The following is a 24,938-nucleotide window of genomic DNA, read 5'->3' on the forward strand; positions in this document are numbered from 1 at the left end:
CTGAAAGTTGGTTAGAGTAAGAGCTGAATCCCTCTGGTTTGTGAAAGTAGTTACAGGAGGTCATGATAAAGACACTTGTCTTCAGAGAGCAGGACAGTAAGTGAAGGGTAATGGACAAACAAGCTCAATACAATATGGTTCTGCTAAAATTATATAGACTGGTACAAATTAGTATGAATCTTGGCTTTTTTTAAATGGAGAGAAGAATAGGAAGCCATGCTTAAGTGCTTTATGAGGAATTCTATTAAAGGGATGTTTTTGAAGTGCGTGGAAGTTATTTGCACAGCTCTTCAGACACTATCAGAGTTGATGACTAAAATTGAACCTGTCTTTTTAAAAAAAAAAACACCATTATTTTCTTCTGTTGTTCTCTTTTAAATGCTCCTTAAATTAAGGAAGCTTTTGATGGAAGCCCTTTGAAGAGCTTGCTTCCTCAGTACCATTCTCCACCAGCAAGGATGCCTGACTTCAGATTGCTAACATCATTTTCAATGTTTTGGATCCTTTTGGATGCCTTAAAACTACTAGGAGATTCAGGGCAATAATTAATTTTGCTACTTCCTCTAGCAGGTAACTCACTTCAGTCTTTGAAGGGGAATTAGCTTGGTCTGATGGTGCTTTTCCATTGCTATGTACTATTATCGTGTTGTCTTTCATTCATGTCTGTCAGGGTGTTTAACAAATCTTAAAACTATGTATGTATGTATGCTGGGTGCACTTCATCACTGAAAAACAGCCACTTCTGGGATAAAAGTGAACATTATCTAAACAGCACATAGCAAAAGTAGAGTAGTAGTGGATTTGATTTAATTAGGAAATGCCTCGTGGTGTCATTTCTGCATCATACTATTTATCAAGACATTTTGTGAAATGGGTGGGTGTCTGACTAGGTAGTATACTAGACTGCTTTCTGTATAAAATCAGAGTTGTTACATGCTACCATTGTTTTAGCATTACTGCTGGTTGTGTTCTGTGTACCCAGTTGCATTTTGGAAATGGGTGATATTTTTCTACTGGTTACACTTATTTCATAAGATTATTTGAAATTTTGGCCGGTGGCTTTAGTGATTTAACAGGTGTGTAATTTTTACATGGGAGTAGGACCTCCACGGGACCGTGAACAAAGTTACAATCATATTTAACCTTTTGCAAAAGTGGGGCCTTAACCAACCCCCGCTCATGTAACTGTATAATTTAAGACCATTGTCTTTAGAGCTGAAAGGTACGTGCCAGTTCTTTCTCACCCCACCCAGCTCTGCCCGACGCTGTTACCGCACTTGCCGCGTGGGGTGATGCCGGAGGCTCAGCGCGTACAGAGGTGCTTGGCTTTTCCCTGCATGCTCCAGGGGTTGTGGGGCTTAATCCGTCCATGCAGCGACAGCGCTTTGAGCGCCTCTGGCCGACGAGGCTAGAGACGAGCTAGAGCTCGCGGGGCGGGAGTAGGGAACAAAGCCACCATGCGCCCTTTTCAGGAGGTTGCTTATTAACTGCGGCCTGGACCCTGCAACCCCCTCCGCGCTGCATGGCCCGCCCCTCCCCGGGGGAGCCGAGCCCCGCGCGGGCTCAGGCAGAGGCGCGATGTCCCTTTCTCTCCCCAGCCCCCGCGGCAGCAGGGCGCGCAGTTGCCGTGAAACCGAAAGCAGCGCGTAGCAGCCAACGCTTCCCCTCGCCGCGCCCCAGTAGCTGCGCCTCGCCGCGCCCTGCGCTGCGCTGCCTTCCCCCCGCGGACGGGGCCGGGCTGCGGCTGCGGAGCCGCCGCGGCTGGCGGGAAAGTTTGTCGAGCCGGACCCGGCTGCTGCCGCCCACAGCAAAGCTCCCCGCTGCCGGTGAGTAGCGCGCCAGCTGGCCGAGGCGTGCGGGGGTGGGAGGGCATGAGCCCCGCAGCTTTGCGGAGGGGGAGCTCAGAGAACAAAGCTCGGCTGCATTGACAGCTCCAGCCTCCACCCCACGTGCGAGCCGAGCTCCCTGCGCCCGCGGCGTCGGGCCGCCAGCGATCCAGCTGCAGAAGCGGCGGCCTGGGCTGCCTCTGTGCTGCTCGCTCGCGTGCGGGGCTTGGGCCAAGCCGTTGTGGGGCTTTGTGTCTGGTTCCGCTGCTAGCCGAAGCCCGACCCTGCTCTCGGAGGCAGGCGCAGCGCACCGGAGCCAGGAAATGCAAAAGTTCAGCTTCTAGCAACGCTTCCGCGCCCGCCTGCTGCGGGGTGTGCGCCCCCGGGGCGATCCTGGCTGGGAACCCCTGGGGGGGCCACCGGCGCAGCCCTTCCACGCCTCGGAGTCCCGCTGCAAGTCGCCGAGCGCGTGGGCTGCACCGTGTTTGCAGAACTGGCCTTTTGCGTGCTTGGAAGTACCCGTTATTTCTTCTTCCCTATAATCATGCTGTGCATTGTCCCGGCTAGCGCTCCCCTAATACCCGGCAGCAGGTGCCCCGTCTGCTGGCGGGGAATACAGGCCGGAAATGCAGCTGTTACCGGAATATCTGAGCCATACAAAACTGGGAACCTTTTGAACTTATTGTAAAGTCAACTCTGGTACCATTATCCTGTTTTTTAAAAAATCATTCTAGTAATGTTTATGCCTTGTTACTTTCTGGTAGGGCTCAAGGCTCTCTGAAGGAGTGAATTAGGGTTAGGGTTTCTGGGTTGAGACAGCCCAAGGTGGATACAGGGCCCTTCCGTTTAGATTAAATTAACACACATGTGCACCCTTTTTTAAGTAAGCAAAATTTACCTTGCAACAATATTCACTGTCTCCTGTTTTGCAGTGTGTCCTAACAGCTGCCAAAGCAGCAGCTTCCTATTGGATTGTCAGTCATTCTTTAATATAGCTAAGACACTAAATGCTCTCTAAAACACCTTTTAAAGTGCTTTGCTCTTTTCTTATTAATTTAGATGTAGCACTTATAATGCTTTGTAATTTTCTTTTTAGTGTGAGAAGTAAACTTAAAAAACCTGAACACAGATAATGCACTATACAGTTCTTTTATCTTCTCCCTTTTTGTGTTTATAAGGCTCTCATCACCACAGTGTATGATTTCCTTTTTATTTATAAAAGCATAACTAACCACCCACTTCTTGTGTTTAAATTAGGGCACCTAACATCATTAATTTCTCTGATCTCCCTAATAAATACATACCAGCCAACAAAATAGAAGATCCCCAGGGCAGGTATAATACCTTCCCTTTAACACTTAGTATGCCTCCTTCCCCCCTAATGCTCAACACTAAAAAAACACCCACATTTTCCATGTCCTGAAGGTTAACACATCTGGCTTCTGGCAGATGAGGGAAGCAGAGCAAATTCAAAAGTGGAGGAACTCTTGACAAGTGCCTTTTTAGCAGCTCTGACCTTTTCAAATTGTAGAGAATCTGCATTGTATTATGCAGTGGGGGAGGTGGTTGTACTTGATTAAAGATATGCAAGGGGTGTGTTTACTTGTGAGGCACAAGGCTTTGATCAAGTAAAGTACAGTCAGCCATCTGAGAACTGGCAGAGAGGAGCACTGAAGCTGGTTCTGCTTTGGTTTTCGTTCATTTGGCTGATGCTTCCTGCCATCAGCCAGTACAGTTTTTCCTTTCATAAGTTCCTCTTATGCATGGCGTGAATGAAAGGTTGCAGTGCTTTATTTACTAAGAAATAATTCTGTCAAGGTATTCAGGTCAGTGGGGGGCTCTAGGCTGGGAACAATAATGTACACTTGTATTTTTAAACCATTCTATTTGAAGGTCTAAGAGCAACAGCACTGTACAGAAATTAACAAATAAACAGAAAACTTCAGCTGTTCCATCACTTTATGGTACTGGAGGTATTGGCCTAGATAAATATCTTGTTTGTATTTATTTATTTTTTCTTGTGGACGTCACTGAACGGTTCCTCTATGATTTGAGCTGATTAGCATCCTTAGTAGGGTGACCAAACTGCAAATGTGAAAAATTGGGTCAGGGGGCGGGGGAGTAATAGGAGCCTATGTAAGAAAAAGACCCAACAATCGGGACTGTTCCTATAAAATCTGGACATCTGGTCATCCTAATCGTTAGTGGGGCACATGGTATGTTGACTCTGAAATGATCCCTAGAGCAACTGATCTCTCTGTCCATGCTGGACTTAAAAACAGAAGATGAAAAGAATTATCCAGTGTTGAGAGTAGAGAAGAAGGCAGATCTGGGTCTGTTCTCAGTTTTACTACCTAGTGACTGGAAGACCGTGGCAAATAATTTAAGTACATTGACCCCAGTCCTGCAAAGACTTAAGCACATGCTGAATTCTGTGCAATGTGGGCCCAGTTAACTTCATGGAGACAGCTCATAGTGTGTTAAGTTAAATGTATGCTTCAGTTTTTCCTTGTGTGTGTTTGTGTTCCTTACCTCACTGGGGTGCTGTAAGATTAAGTTCATTAATTGTAAATTGCATTGAGATCACTTAGCGGAAGGTAGTGTAGAAATGCAAAATAGAGCTGTTATGCAAAAACCCCTAGTGACTACAAAAACCACAAGGAGAAGAGCAACCTACAAACATGTTTCATCCAATGCAGTCATTATAAAATACAAACATCCAGTCGTATTGCATTTTTTCAGTTTTTGCTATTTTGGGACATATTCTGGTTTAAGATACAAAGTTACCCATGTTAAATCTGGGATAACTGGACTTGTGCCTACAGAGCCAGGATATGGCCCTTAATAATGTATCAAAGAATAATAAATTATAAGCTATTGTTTACTATTCCCTTTATTTTAAGAGCAGCCAATCTTCGGTGTCACCATTGCCGCCAAGTGATTTCAGGTGGTCACTGAAAATCACTTTTGCTTTCAGACATTTGATAGTCTGTTACTGCTAAAATTTTAATCTGCATTTTCTTAATCACATCAGACGTAGTGGTGTGACTGAATAAAAAAGACCTCATGAAGGAGGAGAGTGATCTGAGAGCCATTAATAATGTAATTTAGCACGGGAGGAGGGCAACCTTTTGTGGGAGTGAATTAAGATAAGAGTTTAATTTTATTGTAGTAATCCAGGTGAATAAAATGAGTTGATTCTGCGGTTTCTATTCACATGCTGATTAAAATATTTATTAAAGTTAATGTTTAAAGTCAAATTTATACAAGAGGGAAGGTACTGTACCTCTGGGGTCAGGCTTGAGTTATGAGGGATTACAAGTATCGGTTACAAGGTTCACTACATAGCACATAACCAGCATAGCCCCAGAGTGAGGTGCGGGAGATTTTAAAACATCAGTGGATAAGTGGGCTCGGGTGTGCCACCCATAGAATGTATTTAGAGTCCAAGTCAGTATTGGCGTAGTGAATAAGTGCATGGATGAGATGCGTCCCTTGGTTCATCAGGGAAGGAAGTGGATTGTTTTCTTGGCTGGTGATCTCGATTACTCGACCTGGTACTGATGGTGTTTAGTACATTCAGAACAAATCAAATTGCCAAGAGTGGTGAAAATTTAAAAACAAAAATCTTTTAGGTCCTTGCACTGGATAATGATGGGCAAATCCGCTGAAGCCCTGTATAATAACTGTCAGTGAGTCAATAGGCAGATTATTATAGCCCATCGCTAAGACCCTAGTCCTACAAAAAATGCAATGGTCGACTCATCTGTTTGCAAAAGTGAGACCTTATTTTGGCCCTAATGCACTTTCATTTAAGAATTTTTTTAAAAAAGAACTAGTATTCTGACCTTTCTTTATCTCTCATCATACTTTTTTCTTTCTCTCTTCCTGCCACTTGTCTATGGCCTACCCTGCGGGGGTCGATGTAAGATACGTAACTTCAGCTACGGGAATACCATAGCTGAAGACAACATATCTTATTTCGACTTACCTCCCGTCCTCACGGCGCAAGATCAACGGCCGTGGCTCCCCTGTCAACTCTGCTACTGCCGCTCGCTCTGGTGATGTTCCGGAGTCAACGGGAGCGCGTTCGGGGATCGATATATCGCGTCTAGACAAGACAAAATATATCGATCCCCAATAAATCGATCACTACCCACCGATCCGGTGGGTAGTCTGGACGTACCCTGTGTGTTGCCTCTGTCCCAGTCCCCTTTCTCTGTTTCCTACCACATTTCCTTTCACTCTCTCTCATTATCCCTTTCCTGTCTGTTTTTTTCTCACTTACCTTCATCCTTTCCCCAGTTACTTTAAAGTAAATAATCCTTTGCCATCCTTTACCGTTTCCGTCCTCCTTTCTCTTGGAGGGTCTGCAAAATACTTCTAGTTGCAGCAGAAATTGGAAAGGGGTACCTGAACAATAGCATGAAACTAGTGATTTCTTTTCACTTGCAGAGTGAAATTGACTAAAACTGTGAGGCGTCCTTGTGGCACCTTAGAGATTAATAAATCAGAAAAATTTGTTAGTCTCTAAGGTGCCACAAGGACTCCTCAGTTTTTTGTTTGATTTTTTTTGCTGATACAGACTAACATGGCTTCCTACCCCTCTGAAACCTGACTAAAACTGGGATCCTAGTCCATCTCAACTTCTCTTTTCAGGGCTTTCCCCAAAGCTTTCCTAGAAGCAGATGACATTTTCTGGTGCTGTACTCAAATAAAATTATGTTTTCCTCCAAGTGCTATCTCATGCAAATGAAATAAAGTAGGAGTAGCACTTCCTTCTACAGCTACCAGACTTTTGTGGAAAATCCATATAACAGCAGTTATTCTGACCTCCACAAATGCAAAGGTTGCATATACTCAACATCTCAGTCACGATAAGTCCTGAGGGCAGATGTCATTTGTAAAGGTGTAGGAGGGGAAATCAAAGTCCCAAACCTACAAACCCTTAATCATGCTAGTAGTCTTAGGCCTTGTCTGTACACAAGGTGCACCAGTTTAATTGTCCGAATGAAGCAAGACCCTATGCTAAAACTTGATATCCTTTCTGTCTGTTTGCCTGTGTGCAGCACGATAACTTTTGACCACTCAATCTGATCCATTCCAAATTTCAGGAAACGTTCTAGGAATCAGTGGGCAGAAACTTGTTGATTTAGGTGAAAATCAGAATTCTGGAAAGAGCTGAAGGACAAGAAAATGGAGTCCCTTGAATCTGGTTAGCAGATCCAACAGTTTCAACCATCTGTATAACTGTAGATCAAAGAACTGGTTAATGGCAGCCATTAACAACTGCCAGCATAACAACAGCCTTGTCTCAGCTCTGCCCAGTCTCCCAGTGAAATAAATTTGTTAGGGTATGGCTACATTTGGAATTTCAAAGTGCTGCCGCGGCAGCGCTTTGAAGTGTGAGTGTAGTCAGAGCGGCAGCGCTGGGAGAGAGCTCTCCCAGCGCTGCATGTAAACCACATCCCTTACGGGTGTAGTGTGCAGCGCTGGGAGCCGCGCTCCCAGCGCTGCTGCCCTGATTACACTGACGCTTTACAGCGCTGTATCTTGCAGCGCTCAGGGGGGTGTTTTTTCACACCCCAGTTGCAGCGCTGTAAAGAGTGAGTGTAGCCAAGCCCTTAGTCTCTACAGTGCCACAAGTACTCCTGTTCTTTTTGCGGATACAGACTAAGATGGCTGCTATTCTGAAACTTGAAAATGTTGACAGCCTGGCTTATCTCCCAGATAGAAAAAAATAATAAGAATGTTAGGGAGAAAGAAGGGCATGGGGGAACAAGAAGGCACCCAGAGCCCCCGTTGGTGGGAGGGGGAAAAAATGGGAATAATGGAATGTGGCAGAAAGAATGTGGGGGTGGAGGGTGGACACGCAGAGACCCTGTGTGACCCAAAGGTCCCTATTGTTTGTAAACAGCTCTCATCTCAAACCTGACAAACTCACTACATCAAATGCATTGCTTACAGTATATTTGTCCATAAAAGATAACATGTAAGGTCTCTATTGAAAGATTGCAATTCATTTACGTTCATAATTGTAGAATGATCTGTGTGCAGGTAGTTTTGAAGGAATAATGAAACTATATTGAAGTTTATACTCTTATGGTCCTAAAGCTAAAAGGAGTCACAAGGGAGTAATATGAGAGTGATGATCTGTTCATGCAGGAGGGAGTTGCCACCCCGCCCCGGTTAGCCAGTGATGTAATGCAAGGCTCTGTTGCCCCATCCCAGAGCAGGCAATGGAAAACTATCAAAGACAACTGAAAACAATCAAAACCACCGGGATGTAAAAAAGGAATATTATGTCAGTTGGGGGAATTGTCCAGTCTATGAATAAAGACAAAAGACCGTTACAGTATATCTGAGCGGGGAGAGACATGCTAGATCCAATCGCTGAAGAGACATCTTGCCGAATGTGGGTTTTTGTCATGAAATAATTGGATTGTGGTTCCTGTGAAGCCACCTAACTCTGCAACAGACTGCATGTGTGGGAGTGGCTGGGGGTGGGAACTTATTTTTAGATAGGAAAACTAACTATTAATAAGTATAGGCCTAAGTTTGTGTTTTATGATCTTATTTTGTATGATAACCATTTCTTTCTATCACACTCTCTTGTTTGCAGTGCAGTTTCTCTGCTTGCTTAAATAAACCTTTTGTTTCATTACAAGTGTTGTGTGGTTTACAGGACCAGCAGTTTAAGGTAAAACTGATAAACTGGGATACTCTGCTCCTTTGGAGGCAGAGGATCTGGGATTTCTGGGAATAGCCGGTGTCAGGGGCTGGATATCGCAGGGGAATGGTTCAAGGGGACTTGGGGACCAGGGTGCATCTATTGTTACGGCAAAAACCGGGCTGGCATAGCCCAGAGGAGAGCGCGTGAGTGGCTGAGAGGTTGGTGGTGGCAGAGGGTATAAAGGTATCTCTCAGTCCTGGGTTCCCTGAGAACTGTCACACCTTGGCATGAGGGAAGAGTGGTAGGGTTTCAGGAAGTCACTGAAATAGAGGGGGTTGGGAGGGTAGTACAAAGGAAGCTCGGGGTGGGGGGGAATGGAAGGATGAAAGTAGCCCCCAATGTATCCATTTAGCTTGGCAGGCAGAAGCAACAAAGTGAGTGATCAACTAGTTCAGTGGTTTTCAAACTTTTCTTCTCTGGGCACCCAGTTGAATAAAATTGTTGCTGTTGCTGGCCGCTTCCGGGGCGCAGCGCAGCGCGGTGTTGGGCAGCACCGCCAGCGGGATTTTTAACATCCCGATCGTTGGTGCTGACCAGAGCAACCCAGTGCCTTACATGCCGCAACCTAGTCCTGAGTCACAACTTGAACTTTGAAAAACGTTGATCTGATTTAAATCTGTTTCTAAACCAATTTAGTTAAACTGGTGCAAACACCAGTACAGTCACTCTTCTTTTGGTGGAGTTGACTTAAGTTGAATTGAAAAGTCTGGTTTAAACGAAAATACGACTATCACACAGCCACACAGCCTTTTGCACAGATCTAACAAAATCCATTTAAAATAGCATCATAAATTAAACCGGTGGCAGTTTCTCATGTTGACACACCCTTATTCACCTGACGTGAGTGGCACTACTTGTGTGAGTAAGGACTGCTTGTGTAAAGAAATGCAAGATTGGGCCCTTCGTTTTGTTTACATCTTTACAAATGCCATATTTCCTTGTGACCAAAGAAATGTCAAATCAGTTACAGCTCCATTGAAACTGGTAACATTTTAATGAAAACTATAAATGCTCAGCAAGAAAAAATGTGAAAAGCAGTATTTCTAAGCTTATGTTTCTCCAGAGACAATCATGCTGCACTGGATAGGGTTGTATTATTTCAGTCACTGCAGCAGAAGTTTAAAGGAGGAATATTCTTAAATGGTTTGCCTTTTTGTCCTAACATATTCTGTGTTTGTTGTTTTCTTTGTAGAGGTGATCTTTGCAAAGCTAGTCTTGGGGGATTTCCACTGTCTTGCTTATTAAAACCTACCATAGTGTTGTTTTAACCACAGACAATCTCACTTTCTGTTCAGGAACAGTCAGTTTTCAGGTACTGTTCTTTCAAAATAAATGTTGTAACAGTTGGCAAATAGACTAATAATGGCACTTATATTTACCATCTTCAAAGCACTCTTCAAACATTAACTAATTTTAAACCTGATGTTTAAATAATGTGGATTTATTAATGTAAAGCTTTAGGATTTGACACGGGTTGAGAATGATTTTGTAGTTTAACTTAACAAATTCACATCAGATTATGTTGTTGCCAGAAGAGGCATTAAGACATCCAAGCATGGGCACAGAAATTTATAAGTGATTGTAGAAAAGGAAAAGCTTAATTATTAAATTTCACCATATTATAGTTTGAGCAAGAAAGGTGACTCTTACCATATCAGTGTTCTTTTTCATAAAGTTAATGTGGTACTCTACACACTTGAAATGCTGTTGTAGGAAAACTGAAGTGTTTTAATGAGTGACTGGATTACTGTGTATTAAGTGCAGTACCAATTTTACTTGGCTTATAGCTCTTGAGTGCTACCTTTTTATAGTTACAACTATTATTAGGTGTTAAGGACAAAATTATTTTTTCATAGTTAAAAACAGTGTTTTTAAGACTAATGCTGTCCACGTTATTGCCAAATATAGCAATGCAGATATACTACAGAGAACTCCTTGTACAGTAGAAACGTACTAATTAACATTAATGATTGGGAGATCCATGATCAATCAGCCAACATTACAAATAAGCAAGTCAGCAGAAAAATACAAACTCAAAGTTACTGCAGCACAAAAAGTCCTGTTTGGGTTTTTTTTTACATTTATAGTTTTAATTATTAGATATACCTCCACCCCAATATAACGCTGTCCTCGGGAGCCAAAAAATCTTACCCTGTTACAGGTGAAACTGCATTATATCAAACTTGCTTTGATCCACCAGAGTGTGCAGCCTCCGCCCCTTCCCCACCTCCTGAGCACTGCTTTACCACATTCTATCCAAATTCGTGTTATGTCAGGGTAGAGGTGTATATGTGCACACCATGGTGTGCTTTGTAAAAAAAAAAAATAGAGAAGTCTTAGTCTTATGGGATCTCACTGCAATACTTGCCTGTTAAATCTTCACAAAGAAGTAGAGTGAGACTGCAGGGTGTTAATGAGAAATTGGGTTTGAGGATTAGCAAACTGATAATTAGCAGGGTTTTACTGTGAATTTATAATAAGGTGACAGGTTTCAGAGTGGCAGCTGTGTTAGTGTGTATCAGCAAAAACAATGAAGAGTCCTTGTGGCACCTTAGAGACTAACAAATTTATGCCCAAATAAATTTGTTAGTCTCTAAGGTGTCCCAAGGACTCCTTGTTTTTTTTATAATAAGGTGACATTTGAATTCAGGTTGGATAAAAAATCAGTTATTTACAAAGCTAGTTGAATTTGGTTTTGTGCTTTCTGCAGCAGCATCCCCCGTGGATCTTCAAGCTAGTATCCAATCAGGAATTATTGCTGTTAGAAGTATTAGCCCCTGCATGCCAACTGTGGCTACTGTTGTGTGGCCACTGAGGGCTTGGGCTAGTGGCAGAACAGCTCATGAGGACTGTGCAGGTAGATGGAATGGGAGCCAGCCCTCCAATGCAATGAGGGTCTGCTTCCTCAGGATTGAGAAGCTACTCAGCAAACATCCAGAATCCTTTCCTCCCCTATGGGAAGCACTCCACAGGGTTGTGGGGATCCATGGATGTGGATTGCATTGCCAGGGCTTAAAATATATACTCCTAATATGTGGTAGGCCAGCTGTTACTTTCAGGTGATTCAGTATAATCTGCCATATCTTTAATCTGTATTTAATTATATGCAGTAGGCCTTTAACCCGTTTTACATTTCCATACACTGTGATATAATTCAGCCTCTCTTGTCCCCCCCACCCCTCCAATACAATCACTGCATATCAGGGCTCCATATTACCAGTAAATCACATTGCTGGATACTTAACTATATAGCCCAATAATAGAGTCGGTTGGACCATCTTGCTCATTCGGCAGTTTGAGTGGATAATTTAATGAATAGTTCCTTCCTGTTCCTCTCCCCACACCTCTGCTGCAATGAGTTGATCTTAGACCTCTAACCTATACTGGATTTTGCAGGACTTTTTGTCTGGATCAGATTCCTATCCTAGTGTATCACAATGGAAGACAGTTTTCTGAGGGAGAGACAGAGAGGTTCTGTTTTGCTCTGCCACGTACTCTGGAGCCAAGGACATACTAAGTTGGGAGCCAGGAGGTCATGAGTTTAAACTTTATACCTTATGACTGTTGTTTATACTTCCATATACGTCATAGCTCTTACTGCTGAGCAATGTCTTATACCCCAACCCTAAAAGGCAGTTATGATTTAGCCTCCCATTTTATGGAGAAGGGAATTGAGCATAAAACCCAGGTCTCTAGTATGGAAGGCTCAACTCTTATACAGTGAACCGCACCGCCTTTCAGAGTGAATGTACCAAATAATGAGCTTTGGTTATCTTATCTCTAATCATTACAGCATTCTCCTGTCTTGGAGCTAAGGCTTGAAACCAGGATTCCGGATCTCTAATATTCTACTGCTGTCTAGTAAAGAGTTGTGCAGTACTGGCAAGGTGTGTTCCACGTCCCACTCTAGTGGCTGGTTCCCAGAGAGGTTAACAGTTACTTTTGTAGCTTAACTGGTAGAGTCTGTGCTGGGAATCTGAAGATCTATGATTCAGATCCAGCTGATGACCCATACAGGCAGACTTAATGGTTGCATGTGATTGAATTTGTTCTTTTTCTTTTTTCTCCAGTTTTCTTTTTAAAATGTATTTAATTACTGAGAGAACACATTGAAAACTAGTTTTATAGTTGAAAACGTGTCATTGATAGTGCACACAATATAGGAATTCCACACTTTGGCCATTTGTCACATATTTTGGTTGCTGGCATAGGCGCCGATAAAAAAAAATTAGTGGGTGCTTAGCACCCACCATCAGCCAAGCTCCTCCCTCCCCTCCAGCACTTCGCACCCACAGCCCTGCTGATCAACTCCGCCTCTTGCCTCTCACTGCCTCCTGCATGCCATGGAACAGCTGTTCGGCAGCATGCAGGAGGTGCTGGGAGGGAGGGGGAGAAGCTGGGAGGGGTGGGAAGAGGCATGGTGGGACCTTGGGGAAAGGGGCAGGACCGGGGCAGAGCAGAACAGGAAGAGGTGAGGGGGGGGCTCAGAGGAAGGGATGGAGTAGGGCAAGCCTGGGGTGGGGTGGGGGGCATCGAGCACCCCCCAGGTAGAGAGGAAGTCAGCGCCATTTGAAGATTGAGAGGAATGGTTGACCTGTTTCAATAATTTGTTGGCATGACGGCAACATTCTAGGGAGTAGTATCATCCTGATTGACTCATACCATGTTCCACTCAGGTCCTACTGTGTGTTCTGCATATGTGTGTGAACAAACAATTTAGATTATACATGGCCCATATAAATGGAAGGTGCATAGCCTCATTTGGTCTGGTGCTAATTAAGGGGAAATTGCCCTGATTTAGGACAAATTATTTTTTTTGTACTGAAAACTTCCCATAGTAGATTTTTTTCAAAACTGTGTGGCTTAAGGATTTATGAGAGTGAGAAACCTATTGTAAACTAGCATCTGCATACAGAAAGCTATTTTGTATGCAGTGTGTTTATCCTGTCTTTGATGAAGTTGGCTTTTATTATGGTGGCATGGGTGTGGGTTGCTTAAGTAAAAAGCAGAGGTGACGGTGAGCACCTCTTTATTGTGTTGCTACCAAGATCTAGTTCTTGTGAAGCTGCGTGATTAGTTCAAATGTGGGATGTGGGCTTTGTGATGACTATTTAAACCCATTTTTGTAATGTAGGGTCAAAATTAATTATTTAATACAGGCTATAGAAATTCCTCTAAATCAAATCCCTTTTTTGTATTTAGGTTTACTGTGGACGTAGAGGTTTAATTTATTTTACATTTTTGTGACAATGTGAAAGTCTGTTTACAGATATGTTTTGTGTCTGTTTCCCTTCTGGCACAAATGTGTCTCATATTACCCATCCCCATCTAATATTTTTAAAATATTCTGATGTGTGTGTGTGCGCATATGCGCATTGTAATAGTACAGAATGTTCACTTTGCATATTTAGCTGTTTGACATGCAAAAGTTAAAGCATACAGTACCTACTGTGGTGGTCAGACATCAGTTTAAGCAGGAAGTTGATTCAGTTAACCCATAGAGCTCATTATATTGCAAAAATTACTTTTTCCTTTGCCTGTTTTGCTTTGGTGTGAGTTGACAGAACACAGGCATCAAATACTTGAAGCCGGAAGTGGAATTACAGTGTCTGCACCCCAGTTTCCTGTGTCTAGAGTGAGTTACACAGGACATATACATTCATATTCAGGCATCATGTTTATTTGTAATGGTTCAGATCATATCATCTTGGATGTTCTGTTGCAACAGGCTTGTTTACACAGTAGTAATGCATAGCTGCACTGCTAAACTAGTCACATTAGGCTAAATTCACCACTGATGTAAACAGGTGCAGCTCACTGACTTGTACCAATAGTGAATTTGGCCTTAATAGCTCAATTCAGCAGTGTGAACCTATGGTCTTTTTTGAGCTGGGCAAGACCTGGAATGCTACAGGTGCTGATTCCATTGATGGTCTACTTCTCTATTGAAAGATTTAGTTTGTAATAGAAACCTGGACCAGAAAATACAAACCTATTGGAGAAGGAATTGCAGTCATGTGCTCCACGGCTCCTTGTCCCCATCACTACGTGCTGAACCTGTGAAGCTAGCTCCCCTTTTCATCCCCTAGAAGGAAGGCAGATAGGAAACTTGGCCTTTAAATGATCCTATATGTGCTTTGACTGCATTGGATCAAGAAGACTTCTTAGCTGAGATTTCTGATGGCAGACTTGCATATAGAAAGTACTTCATTGAAAGTACTCCTCCCTACACACTTAGACTTCTTTAATTTTCTGTAAACATGCAAGCATTGCTGAAATGGAGGAGAAGCCTTCATGAAGAAAAGAGGTGTGTGAGGGGGGTGAATATAGTCTTAGTAGGAGCTGTCTGCCACAGGAACCGAGACAAGCGTTGCAGGAAGTGCGGCTACTCCAACAAGACCCTGCCCCACGTCCTGTGCAGCTGCAAACCCCACTCCAGAGCCTGGCAGCTGTGCCACAACGCCATCCAGAACCGCCTCGTGAAAGCTATCGCACCACACCTGGGGCAGATCTCCGTGTACTGCGCCATCCCCGGTACTGACAGCCAGCTACGACCTGACATAGTCGTCACCAACGAGAGCAAGAAAAAGATCATCCTCGTTGATGTCATGGTCTCATTTTAGAACAGGACCCCAGCATTTCGCAAAGCCTGAGCTCGTAAGCTGGAAAAGTACACCCCTCGGCCAACACCCTGAGAGTGAAGGGCTCCGAAGTGCAGATGGACGCCCTGATCGTCGGAGCTCTGGGAGCCTGGGACCCCTCCAACGAGCGTGTGCTGCGGACCTGCAGGATCGGTCGATGATACGCACGGCTCATGCAGCGCCTCATGGTCTCAGACACCATCCGATGGTCCAGGGACATCTACATCGAACACATCACAGGCCACTGACAGTACCAGGAGTCGTGAGCCAGAGTGACACCGTTCTTCGACTACGAGAAAGAGACCAAGAGACTTTCTCCGTTGGATCATATGAACTGGAACCATAAACTCCCTGAACATTAAATCTCACCAAATGAGGGTCAGTCCATCCTCATCATCATATCCACTCATTATACTCCACACCTAAACATAGCCACTTTATGAACTTCATACCCTCATATCTCAGTGTCTGTACTTTGACCAATCAACCTTTTACCTCCAATCAGGGATATTGCAGATTATGTATTCCTTATGCCACCCGATTTTAAACCAAACTTTGCACCCTCGATAATCTGTATGTTATTCCCTGATAACCAGAAACTTCTGTGCTTAAACTCTGTGCCGTTCACTTTTTTTTAACATCACCTTAATAAAAATTTTACCTTGCTAAAAGTAACAATCTTCAGATCTTATGTGTGCATCTTAAAAATGCCTGAGGAAGGGAATATGTTAATTCCAGCAAAGTAGTTGGAAGCTATTGGTGAAATAAAAGAATGCATTTCAGAAGGAGATAGAGACTAGTGTTGCTGAATTAATTAGCAAAGAGATTTATGAACAAGGTTTTGGATTTGACTTTGGATCACAATTGCATTTCTAGTTAAATGTATTCTCTCAGGTTTTTATTGGTAAAGTCAGGCTTGTGATATTCTCTTATCATTGATTTGTGTGTTTATGTGTTGACGTTACTGGATGCGACACAGCTACTAGTAGCACATATGGGAAGAATTTATCTTGTTGTTTGATATTGTCTCCATGTAAGTCTAGGTGAAGGAACTTTGTTTCAGGTGCATATGTGAGGGGTTGAAGATGGTGAAATTTGCATTCTGGATGTGTTCAGAAAAAAAGAGGTGTGGGCTCTGATCTGAATGTGGGATTGGGTACTGGGAACTCCACAATCCTAATCTCAGTTCTGACATTGACTCCTGTGGCCATTAGGCAAATTGCTTAGGCCAACATTTTCAAAAGTGTCCATTAATTTTCAGTGCTTTAAATGTTTTTAAAATATTCATTCTGAGACACCTGGGGCCTGGTTTTTGTCTCAAATGCCCACTGACTTCTGTCAAATTGTGAGTATGTGTCATTTCTAAAAATTGCATCCTAGGTGTCGCAACTGAGGTCCCACAAATTAGTGGAGGCACTTGATAATTTGGACCTTAATCTCTCTGCCTCGATTTTTTCCACCTGTAAATTGAGGCTATTAATACCTCTGACTCATGGGTGTTATTAAAATGACTTCATTAGTGTTGGTAGAGCACACTGAGTATGAAAAGGGCTATGTAGGTGCTAGGCATTGTAATAACCTTGTACTACAGAATCATCCTCATCTCCACTAACAGCTCGCCTTCAGTGTCCAGAAAGATAATAAAGCAAATAATTAATCAGTCAATTTGCAAGCATCTGGAAGATAATAAGGTGATAAGTAACAGTCAGCATGGATTTGTCAAGAACAAATCATGTGAAACCAACCTAATAGCTTTCATTGACAGGGTAACCAGCCTTGTGGATGGGGGGAAGCAGTAGATGTGGTATATCTTGATTTCAGTAAAGCTTTTGATACTGTCTTGCATGACCTCATAATCAAACTAGGGAAATACAACCTCGATGGAGCTACTATAAGGTGGGTGCGTAACTGGTTGGAAAACAATTCCCAGAGAGTAGTTATCAGTGGTTCACAGTCAAGCTGGAAGGGCATATAGAGTGGGGTCCCACAGGGATCAGTTCTGGGTCTGATTCTGTTCTATATTTTCATCAATGATTTAGATAATGGCATAGAGAGTACACTTATAACATTTTGTGGACAATACCAAGATGGGAGGGCTTTCAGGTACTTTGGAGAATAGGATTAAATTCAAAATGATCTGGACAAAGTGGAGAAATGGTGTGAAAAAAAAATAGGCTGAAGTTCAGTAAGGACAAATGCAAAGTACTCCATTTAGGAAGGAACGGTAAGTTTCACACATACGAAATGGGAAATGACTGCCTAGGAAGGAGTATTGCAGAAAGGATCTGGGGGTCATAGTACATCACATTAAATATGACTGAACAGTATAACACTGTTGCGGAAAAAGCAAACCTCATTCTGTGATGTATTAGCAGGAGTGTTGTCAGCAAGAAATGAGAGCTAATTCTTCTGCTCTACTCCACGCTGATTTGGCCTCAACTGGAGTATTGTGTCCAGTTTTGAGAACCACATTTCAGGAAAGATGTGGACAAATCAGAGAAGGTCCAGAGAGAAGCAACAAAAATGATTAAAGGTCTAGAAAATATGACCTATGAGGAAAGATTGGAAAAAAAAATTGGGTTTGTTTAGTCTGGAGAAGAGACAACTGAGAGGGGACTTGATAACAGTTTTCAAGTACATAAAAGGTTTTTATGAGAAGAAGGGGGGGAAATTATTCTTCTTAACCTCTGAGGATAAGACAAGAAGGAAGCGATGGCTTAAATTGCAGCAAGTTCAGTTTAGGGTGAACATTAGGAAAAAATTCCTAAGTATCAGGGTGATTAAGCACTGTAGTAAATTGCCTAGAGAGGTTATGGAATCTCCATGATTGGTGATTTTTAAGAGCAGGTTAGATAAAAACCTATCAGGGATGGTCTAGATCAGTGGTCTCCAAACTTTTGATCGCGCACCCCTATCAGTAAAAAATTTTTGAGCAGCACCTCCTGCCGCACCACCTCTACCATTTTTGCCAAAGCAAAAAAAAAAAAAAAAAGATTGCTCAGACTCCCGCCCAAACTGCCAAAGCGCAAAAAAAAAAAAAAAAAGCCGCTCGGACTCCCACCCGAACTGCCGAAGCAGCAACAACAACAACAGAAAGTGGCTCAGACTCCCGTCCGACAAAGAAAAAAGCGCTCCTCCTGCTGCGCACCCCCAAGGATCCTCTTGCCACGCACCCCACTTTGGAGACCACTGGTCTAGATAATACTGAGTCCTGCCGTGAGTGTAGGGGGCTGGACTAGATGACCTCTCGAGGTCCCTTCCATTCAATGTTACTTAGGGTATGTCTACATCTACAATTTTGCAGCGCTGGTTGTTACAGCTGTGTTAGTACAGCTGTATAGGGCCAGCGCTGCAGAGTGGCCACACTTACAGCAACCAGCGCTGCAAGTGGTGTTAGATGTGGCCACACTGCAGCGCTGTTGGGAGTGGTGCATTGTGGGCGGCTATCCCACAGAGCACCTCGTCCCATATCAGCGCTGTGGCTTGTGGGAAGGGGAAGGAAGTGTGATTGTCTTTCTGCTTCCTGTTCCTGTTCCTGTTCCAATGCCCTGTGTTGCTTTGGTAGACATTCGGAGCAGTGTGGCAGCATTGTGATTGTACAGCGATTTTTCTGCGATTTTTTTTAATGAATGGGTCCTGAGCAGCTGACGACCTTATTGATGAATGTTGCCAGCACTGTGTGCTGAGCTCGCCCCTACCCTGCAGCGCAGGGACACCGCGTGGCTGCCTCCGTGCTGGGGGGGGGAAACACCAGAGCACACCGCGGGGAAGGAGACCTGCTTGGAGGGGGGGTCGTGGAACACCGGAGCAAACCGTGGGGAAGGAGACCTGCTTGGAGGGGAGGTCGGGGAACACTGGAGCAAACCGCAGGGAAGGAGACTACACTACAGCTGAGCATTTAAAGGAGGGGTCAGGTGAGCACAGGGCAGTGGAGTTTTCTTGATTACCGGAGAGGCTTCCTCAGGTATGCTGGGATACCTGCTTATTCCACGGAGGTCAAGAAAAACGCTGGTGAGTGTCTACACCTGATGACCAGCGCTGGATCACCAGCGCTGGATCCTCTACACCCGAGGTTCAACCGAGTGTACGGCCAGCGCTGCAAACAGGGAGTTGCAGTGCTGGTAATGCCCTGCAGGTGTGTACACCTCCTAAGTTGCAGCGCTGTAACCCCCTCACCAGCGCTGCAACTTTGTGGTGTAGACAAGGCCTCAGAGAGGTTTAGGAATAGCTGTGGCTGTAACTCCAGTGTGTTTTCATGACACTGGTTATATTCATTCTGTGGGCTTTCTGTTTCAAGCCTTAACCTTTCTCTCTTGAGTGTATTTACCAATAACTTTATTGGCTGGAAGCTATTCTTCTATTCACTGATCTGTGCTAAGGTTTATTTGATATTAAACTGTACCATGCTGGAGACCTCTGGCTATTTTTGCTTAGAGACTTCTTGTTGTGTTTTTTTGTTGATTTATTTTTAGTTTGGTTAACATTTTTCTTATTTAATTTGATGAGATGAGTGGACTGTAATGCCTGCATGTTGGATCATTTCCTATGTTAGCTGTAAATATCTCTTACTTCAGGGGGTTTCAAATGTTTAGAGACTTCCATATGAGGAAAAATTGAAAAGATTAGTTTAGAGCAGTAAAAGCAGCAAAGAGTCCTGTGGCACCTTATAGACTAACAGACGTATTGGAGCATGAGCTTTTGTGGGTGAATACCCACTTCGTCGGATGCATGTGCAGTGTTTCTCAACTTTTCCAGGCCACTGCTTATTTTAAGTGTAAAAAAAAAAGAAAGAAAGAAAGAAAGCACATTTGCTATAAAAGTAGGAAAAAATGTATCAGTTACTATATTTGACCTAACAAACTTAGAAGGTTGTGGCCACGCCAGATTTATTTTTAAATGTTATTTTCCTGGTGTATAGGAAATGTGATAAGTTTTTCAGCTCTTGCTTTCCTTTCATTGCCTCAGCCCTGGAAGCAGGGCTCAGGTTACAGGCCCCCTGCCCAGGGCAGCAGGGCTTAGGCGGGCTCAGGCTTCAGTCCCCAGTCCTGGGATCATGTAGTAATTTTTGTTGTCAGGTGGGGGTCACGGTGCAATGTAGTTTGAGAACCGCTGCCGTACACTAAAGCTTTATGCTTATGTAGTGTTATTAGGGCGTATATCCCCTGTGGGTTGCAGCCATTATATGATGCCTGATTGGAGACACTTATGTAAGTCTGACATTCCACCTAAATGAAGGCAAAGGGGCTGAACTGAATTTGGCACTTTAAATGTAATGTAAAAATCAGAAGTAGGACACTGACCTGTGAAGAGAATGAAAAAGTTTATCATGAAATTCATTTTTTTTAATCTCGCACTCTTATTTGCCTTTAACATTATGTTTTAAACTTTTGGTTAATTTTATCTACTGACCCTGAGCTGGAAAGTGGTATGGTAGTGTCTCCATTTTCTATAATAGTAGAGGGGCTTCTCGGGTCAGAATTATGTTCCAGAATTGAACACTTCAGTAGTAGTATGCCATTTATTGCAGTAGTCAAATTATTAGAGCTTATGTTTTGGGTCCAGTTCTACCCTGCACTGAAGTGAATGAAAAGACTCCCAATGGCTTTATAGGATCTAGATTCAGCCCTTTAAGAGCTGCTTGTGCCAGTAAGAATTTCATGAAAACTCAAAAGAACAGCGAAAATACACAAAATATATCTGAACAGAAAGTGGGTTAAGGGGTAGGTAATAACTGTGGAAGAGAAATAATGTGCCACAATACAGCCATAAAAAGGAATCCTGCCAACGAGATATGATAGAAGTACGGCTGTTGATTAATCACAGTTAACTCATGTGATTAACTCAAATAATTAATTGTAATTAAAAAAAATAATTGCAGTTTTAACCACATTGTTAAACAATAGAATATCAATTGAAATGTATTACATATTTCTGGATTTTTTCTACATTTTCAAATATATTTATTTCAGTTACAACACAGAATACAAGTGTACAGTGCTCACTTTATATTATTATTTTTTATTCCAAATATTTAAAACAATGTAAAACTTTAGAGCCTACAGGTTCACTCAGTCCTACTTCTTGTTCAGCCAATCACTAGAACAAACAAAGTTGTTTACATTTTCAAGAGATAATGCTGCCCACTTCTTATTTACAATATCACCTGAAAATGAGAACAGGCATTCGCATGGCACTTTTGTAGTAGGCATTGCAAGGTATTTACACCACAGACATGCTAACCATTTGTATGCCCCTTCATCTTTCAACCACCATTCCAGAGGACATCCTTCCATGCTGATGATACTCATTAAAAAAAGTCACGCATTAATGAAATTTGTGAATTAACTCCTTGGTGGAGAATTGTATGTCTCCTGTTTTGTGTTACCTGCATTCTGCCATATATTTCATGTTATAGCAGTCTCAGATGTTGACCCAGCACAAGTTGTTCGTTTCAAGAACACCTTTACTGCAGATTTGACAAAACACAAAGAAGGTACCAATGTGAGACTTCTAAGGATAGATACAGCACTTGACCCAAGGTTTAAGAATCTGAAGTGCCGTCCAAAATCTAACAGAGATGAGGTGTGGAGCATGCTTTCAGAAGTCTTAAAAGAGCATCACTCTGAAGTGGAAACTACAGAATCCGAACCACTAAAAAAAGAAAATCAACCTTCTGTTGGTGGCATCTGACTCAGATAATGAAAATGAACGTGCGTTGGACCACGCTGCTTTGGATCGTTGTTGAGCAGAACCCGTCATCAGCGTGGACGCATGTCCTCTGGAATGGTGGTTGAAGTATGAAGGGACATAGGAATCTTTAATGCATCTGGCATGTAAATATCTTGTAACACCAACTACCACAATGCCATGTAAATGCCTGTTCTCACTTTCAGGTGACACTATAAACAAGAAGCGGGCAGCATTATCTCCCGTAAATGTAAACAAATTTGTTTGTCTGAGCGATTGGCTGAACAAGAAGTAGGACTGAATAAACTTGTAGGCTCTAAACTTTTACGTTGTTTTATTTTTGAGTGGAGTTATTTTTTGTACATAATTCAACATTTTTAAGTTCAACTGTCATGACAAAGAGATTGCAGTACAGTACTTGTATTAGGTGAATTGAAAAATACTATTTCTTTTGGGTTTTTTGCAGTGCAAATATTTGTAGTGAAAAATAAATATAAAGTGAGCACTGCACACTTTGTATTTTGTGTTGTAATTGAAATCAATATATTTGAAAATCTAGAAAACATCAAAAACATTTAAATAAATGGTATTCTGTTATTGTTTAACAGCATGATTAATCATGATTAATTTGGAATTGCTTGACAGCTCTGGACAGCACCTAAGATCTTGGCTGAGTTTCTTACACACTGATATACAGTAAGATAACTTGTATATCAGTGTTGCCCTAAAGACAGTGTTGTAAAAGAAAAGTAAACATTTTAATTACCTTACCATAAACCATGTTTGCATGAGTTCATTGTGCTTTACGCTATGAGTAAGGAAGAAGATGAAAAATGACCAACAGTGTGTGTTGTGAGTGAACTTGTAACTTAAATGTAGGTTAATATGACAGGTGTTCTGCTGCTACACACATCCCATAACTAAATGTATTTAATTAGGTTAACATCACTAAGTAAACTTCTCTGTTGGTCAGTAAACAGCAACATGAGAGAAAATAAATAAATTCTTATGTATGTTGAGTCTTAAGGAATGAAAATTACACTGTTTCAAGGGTAAGGATTTGCTCTTTATCAGTCCTAGACCCACTGAAAAAAAGTACTGCTAGACTGAGGGACCTGTGACAAATTTAAGGTCTGATTTTTTTCTTTGTGAACCATTTAGGTTGGAAATTAATGGTGTATCTATTTCAAACCCTGGCAAGACAGAGAGAAAAAAATACAGTTACTATTCTGATTTGCAGTCTTGCTTTTCTCCCTACTTCTTTACAGACATGATTAATGCAGTTGTTAACATACAAATAACTAAAGTAAGATTTTGAAAAATAGAATTCTAGCTTTCTGGTGTAAATCAGTGATCAATCAGAAGGAGAAGTGTCGGTCCCCAAGTCTTTGACCTCTGTCAAATCTGTACTTATGGTTAAATCATCATTCTTTCTTCCAGTTGCTGTGAATCATGGGGAAACATTACTCTTTTTGAACTAGTTTAAATGAATTAATAAAGCTGTGTGGGCTCAAATCCAAGGCATTTTTATTACTGTATGTAGAATTTTGCTGTCTGGGACTTGTAAGACCAAGTTACGCCTGATTGAAGTCTGTTGTAGTTTTGTTTGAGTAAGGATTGCTGGATCTAGCATGAGAACTAGGGAAAAGTAACTTCCTTTCTGTTGGGGAGAAATTTTCAGACCGTGAACCTCTTCACAATCATAAACATTGGTACTAGCTCTGAAATAAATTATTCATCATTCTGGAGTGCCTTGATATTTTTTTGTACTGCTGTCTAGTAACTGATTCTGCATTCACATCTGAAATCTGTATTGAAGTCTATGACAAGAGAATGAGTACAAAAACATGCTAATGTTCATCTTGCATAATCATAAAGGTACTTAAACTGAAACTTTTTGACCTTGACTTTCCAGTACAGCTTCCATGGCCTCTGAAGAACTTACTGGTCTCTCAAACAGCTTCGTACGCCAGAATTCCGCCAGTGGCATTTCTCTAGACTTTGAACCTGACGCTGACTACCGCTTTGTTGAAACCTTAGAAGAACGGTACAAATGTGCCTATTGCCACTTAGTCCTTCACAATCCTCACCAGACAGGATGTGGTCACAGATTTTGCCAGCATTGTATTATTTCTCTGAGGTAAGAACAATACAGTTCTTTCTCTTCCCTCTAAAAAATAATTTCCCCCCCAAGAATTAACAATAGTCAACATCTTTCGAAAGTCAACAGCAAATGCCATAACAGTATTAAGGACTTATTCCAAAGCCTGTGGAAGTCAGCAGAAAAATTCATTGACTTCAGTGGGCTTGTGCTCAGTAACAGACCTCATAACAAATCATATGAGATGCTATGCAAGTGTAAAAGTATGTAGTCTCTGTTGGTGTAGCACAGAGGTGGGCAAACTACGGCCTACGCACCACATCCGGCCCGTAGGACCATCCGGCCTGGCCCTTGAGCTCCAGCTGGGGAGGCTAGACCCCAGCCCCTCCCCAGCTGTCCTCACTCCCCCACAGTCTTAGCCTGCCGCTCCTGCTGAGCAGTGCAGTGGCATGGCTGGGTCTGGCCAGGTGGTGGGGCTGTGAGCTCCTGCTGCTCTGAGCAGCATAGTAATTGTCAGTGAGTGGTGGGTTTGGATAAGGGGCAGGAGGTCCCGGGGGGCAGTCGGAGGACAGGAAGCAGGGGGCGGTTGAATGAGGCGGAGGTTCTGGGTGGGGGGGGGGAGATAGTCAGGGGATAGGGATCAGGGGGCGTTGGATAGGCGTGGGGTTCCCGGGGGGGGGGGGAGCTATCGGGGGTGTGGCTAGTGGTCGGGGCAGTCAGGGAGCAGGGGAGTTGGATGGAGGTGGGGTCCCGGGTGGTGGTTAGGGGTGGGGGTCCCAGGAGAGGCTGGTCAGGGGACAAGGAGCAGGGGGGATTGGATGGGTCGGGAGTTCTGAGGGGGACAGTCAGGAGGTGGGAAGTGGGAGGGAGCGGATGGAAGCGGGAAGCAGTCTGTTTGGGGAGGCACAGCCTTCTCTACCTGGCCCACCATACAGTTTCACAACGCTGAT

The 24,938-nt window shown here is 42.9% G+C and overlaps 2 protein-coding genes across 3 annotated transcripts in view; one reads left to right on the top strand and one right to left on the bottom strand.

Moving 5' to 3' along the window:
- LPGAT1 (lysophosphatidylglycerol acyltransferase 1) overlaps window positions 1–24,938 on the bottom strand; it is a 947,911-nt gene that overhangs the window by 435,603 nt on the left and 487,370 nt on the right. The gene's annotated exons all lie outside the window — the stretch shown is intronic.
- The window catches only part of TRAF5 (TNF receptor associated factor 5), a 38,711-nt gene continuing 15,485 nt past the window's right edge, over window positions 1,713–24,938 (top strand). The window contains exons 1-2 of one of the 2 annotated variants that reach the window (XM_050951877.1): window positions 1,713–1,826; window positions 23,803–24,027. In XM_050951877.1, the coding sequence (XP_050807834.1) occupies window positions 23,813–24,027 (215 nt within the window). In that variant the 5' untranslated portion in view covers window positions 1,713–1,826; window positions 23,803–23,812. The remainder of the gene's footprint in view (window positions 1,827–23,802; window positions 24,028–24,938) is intronic. The other variant, XM_050951876.1, reaches the window with a different exon arrangement.

Source organism: Gopherus flavomarginatus, chromosome 4 (assembly GCF_025201925.1).
Source record: "Gopherus flavomarginatus isolate rGopFla2 chromosome 4, rGopFla2.mat.asm, whole genome shotgun sequence".
Taxonomy (NCBI): domain Eukaryota; kingdom Metazoa; phylum Chordata; order Testudines; family Testudinidae; genus Gopherus; species Gopherus flavomarginatus.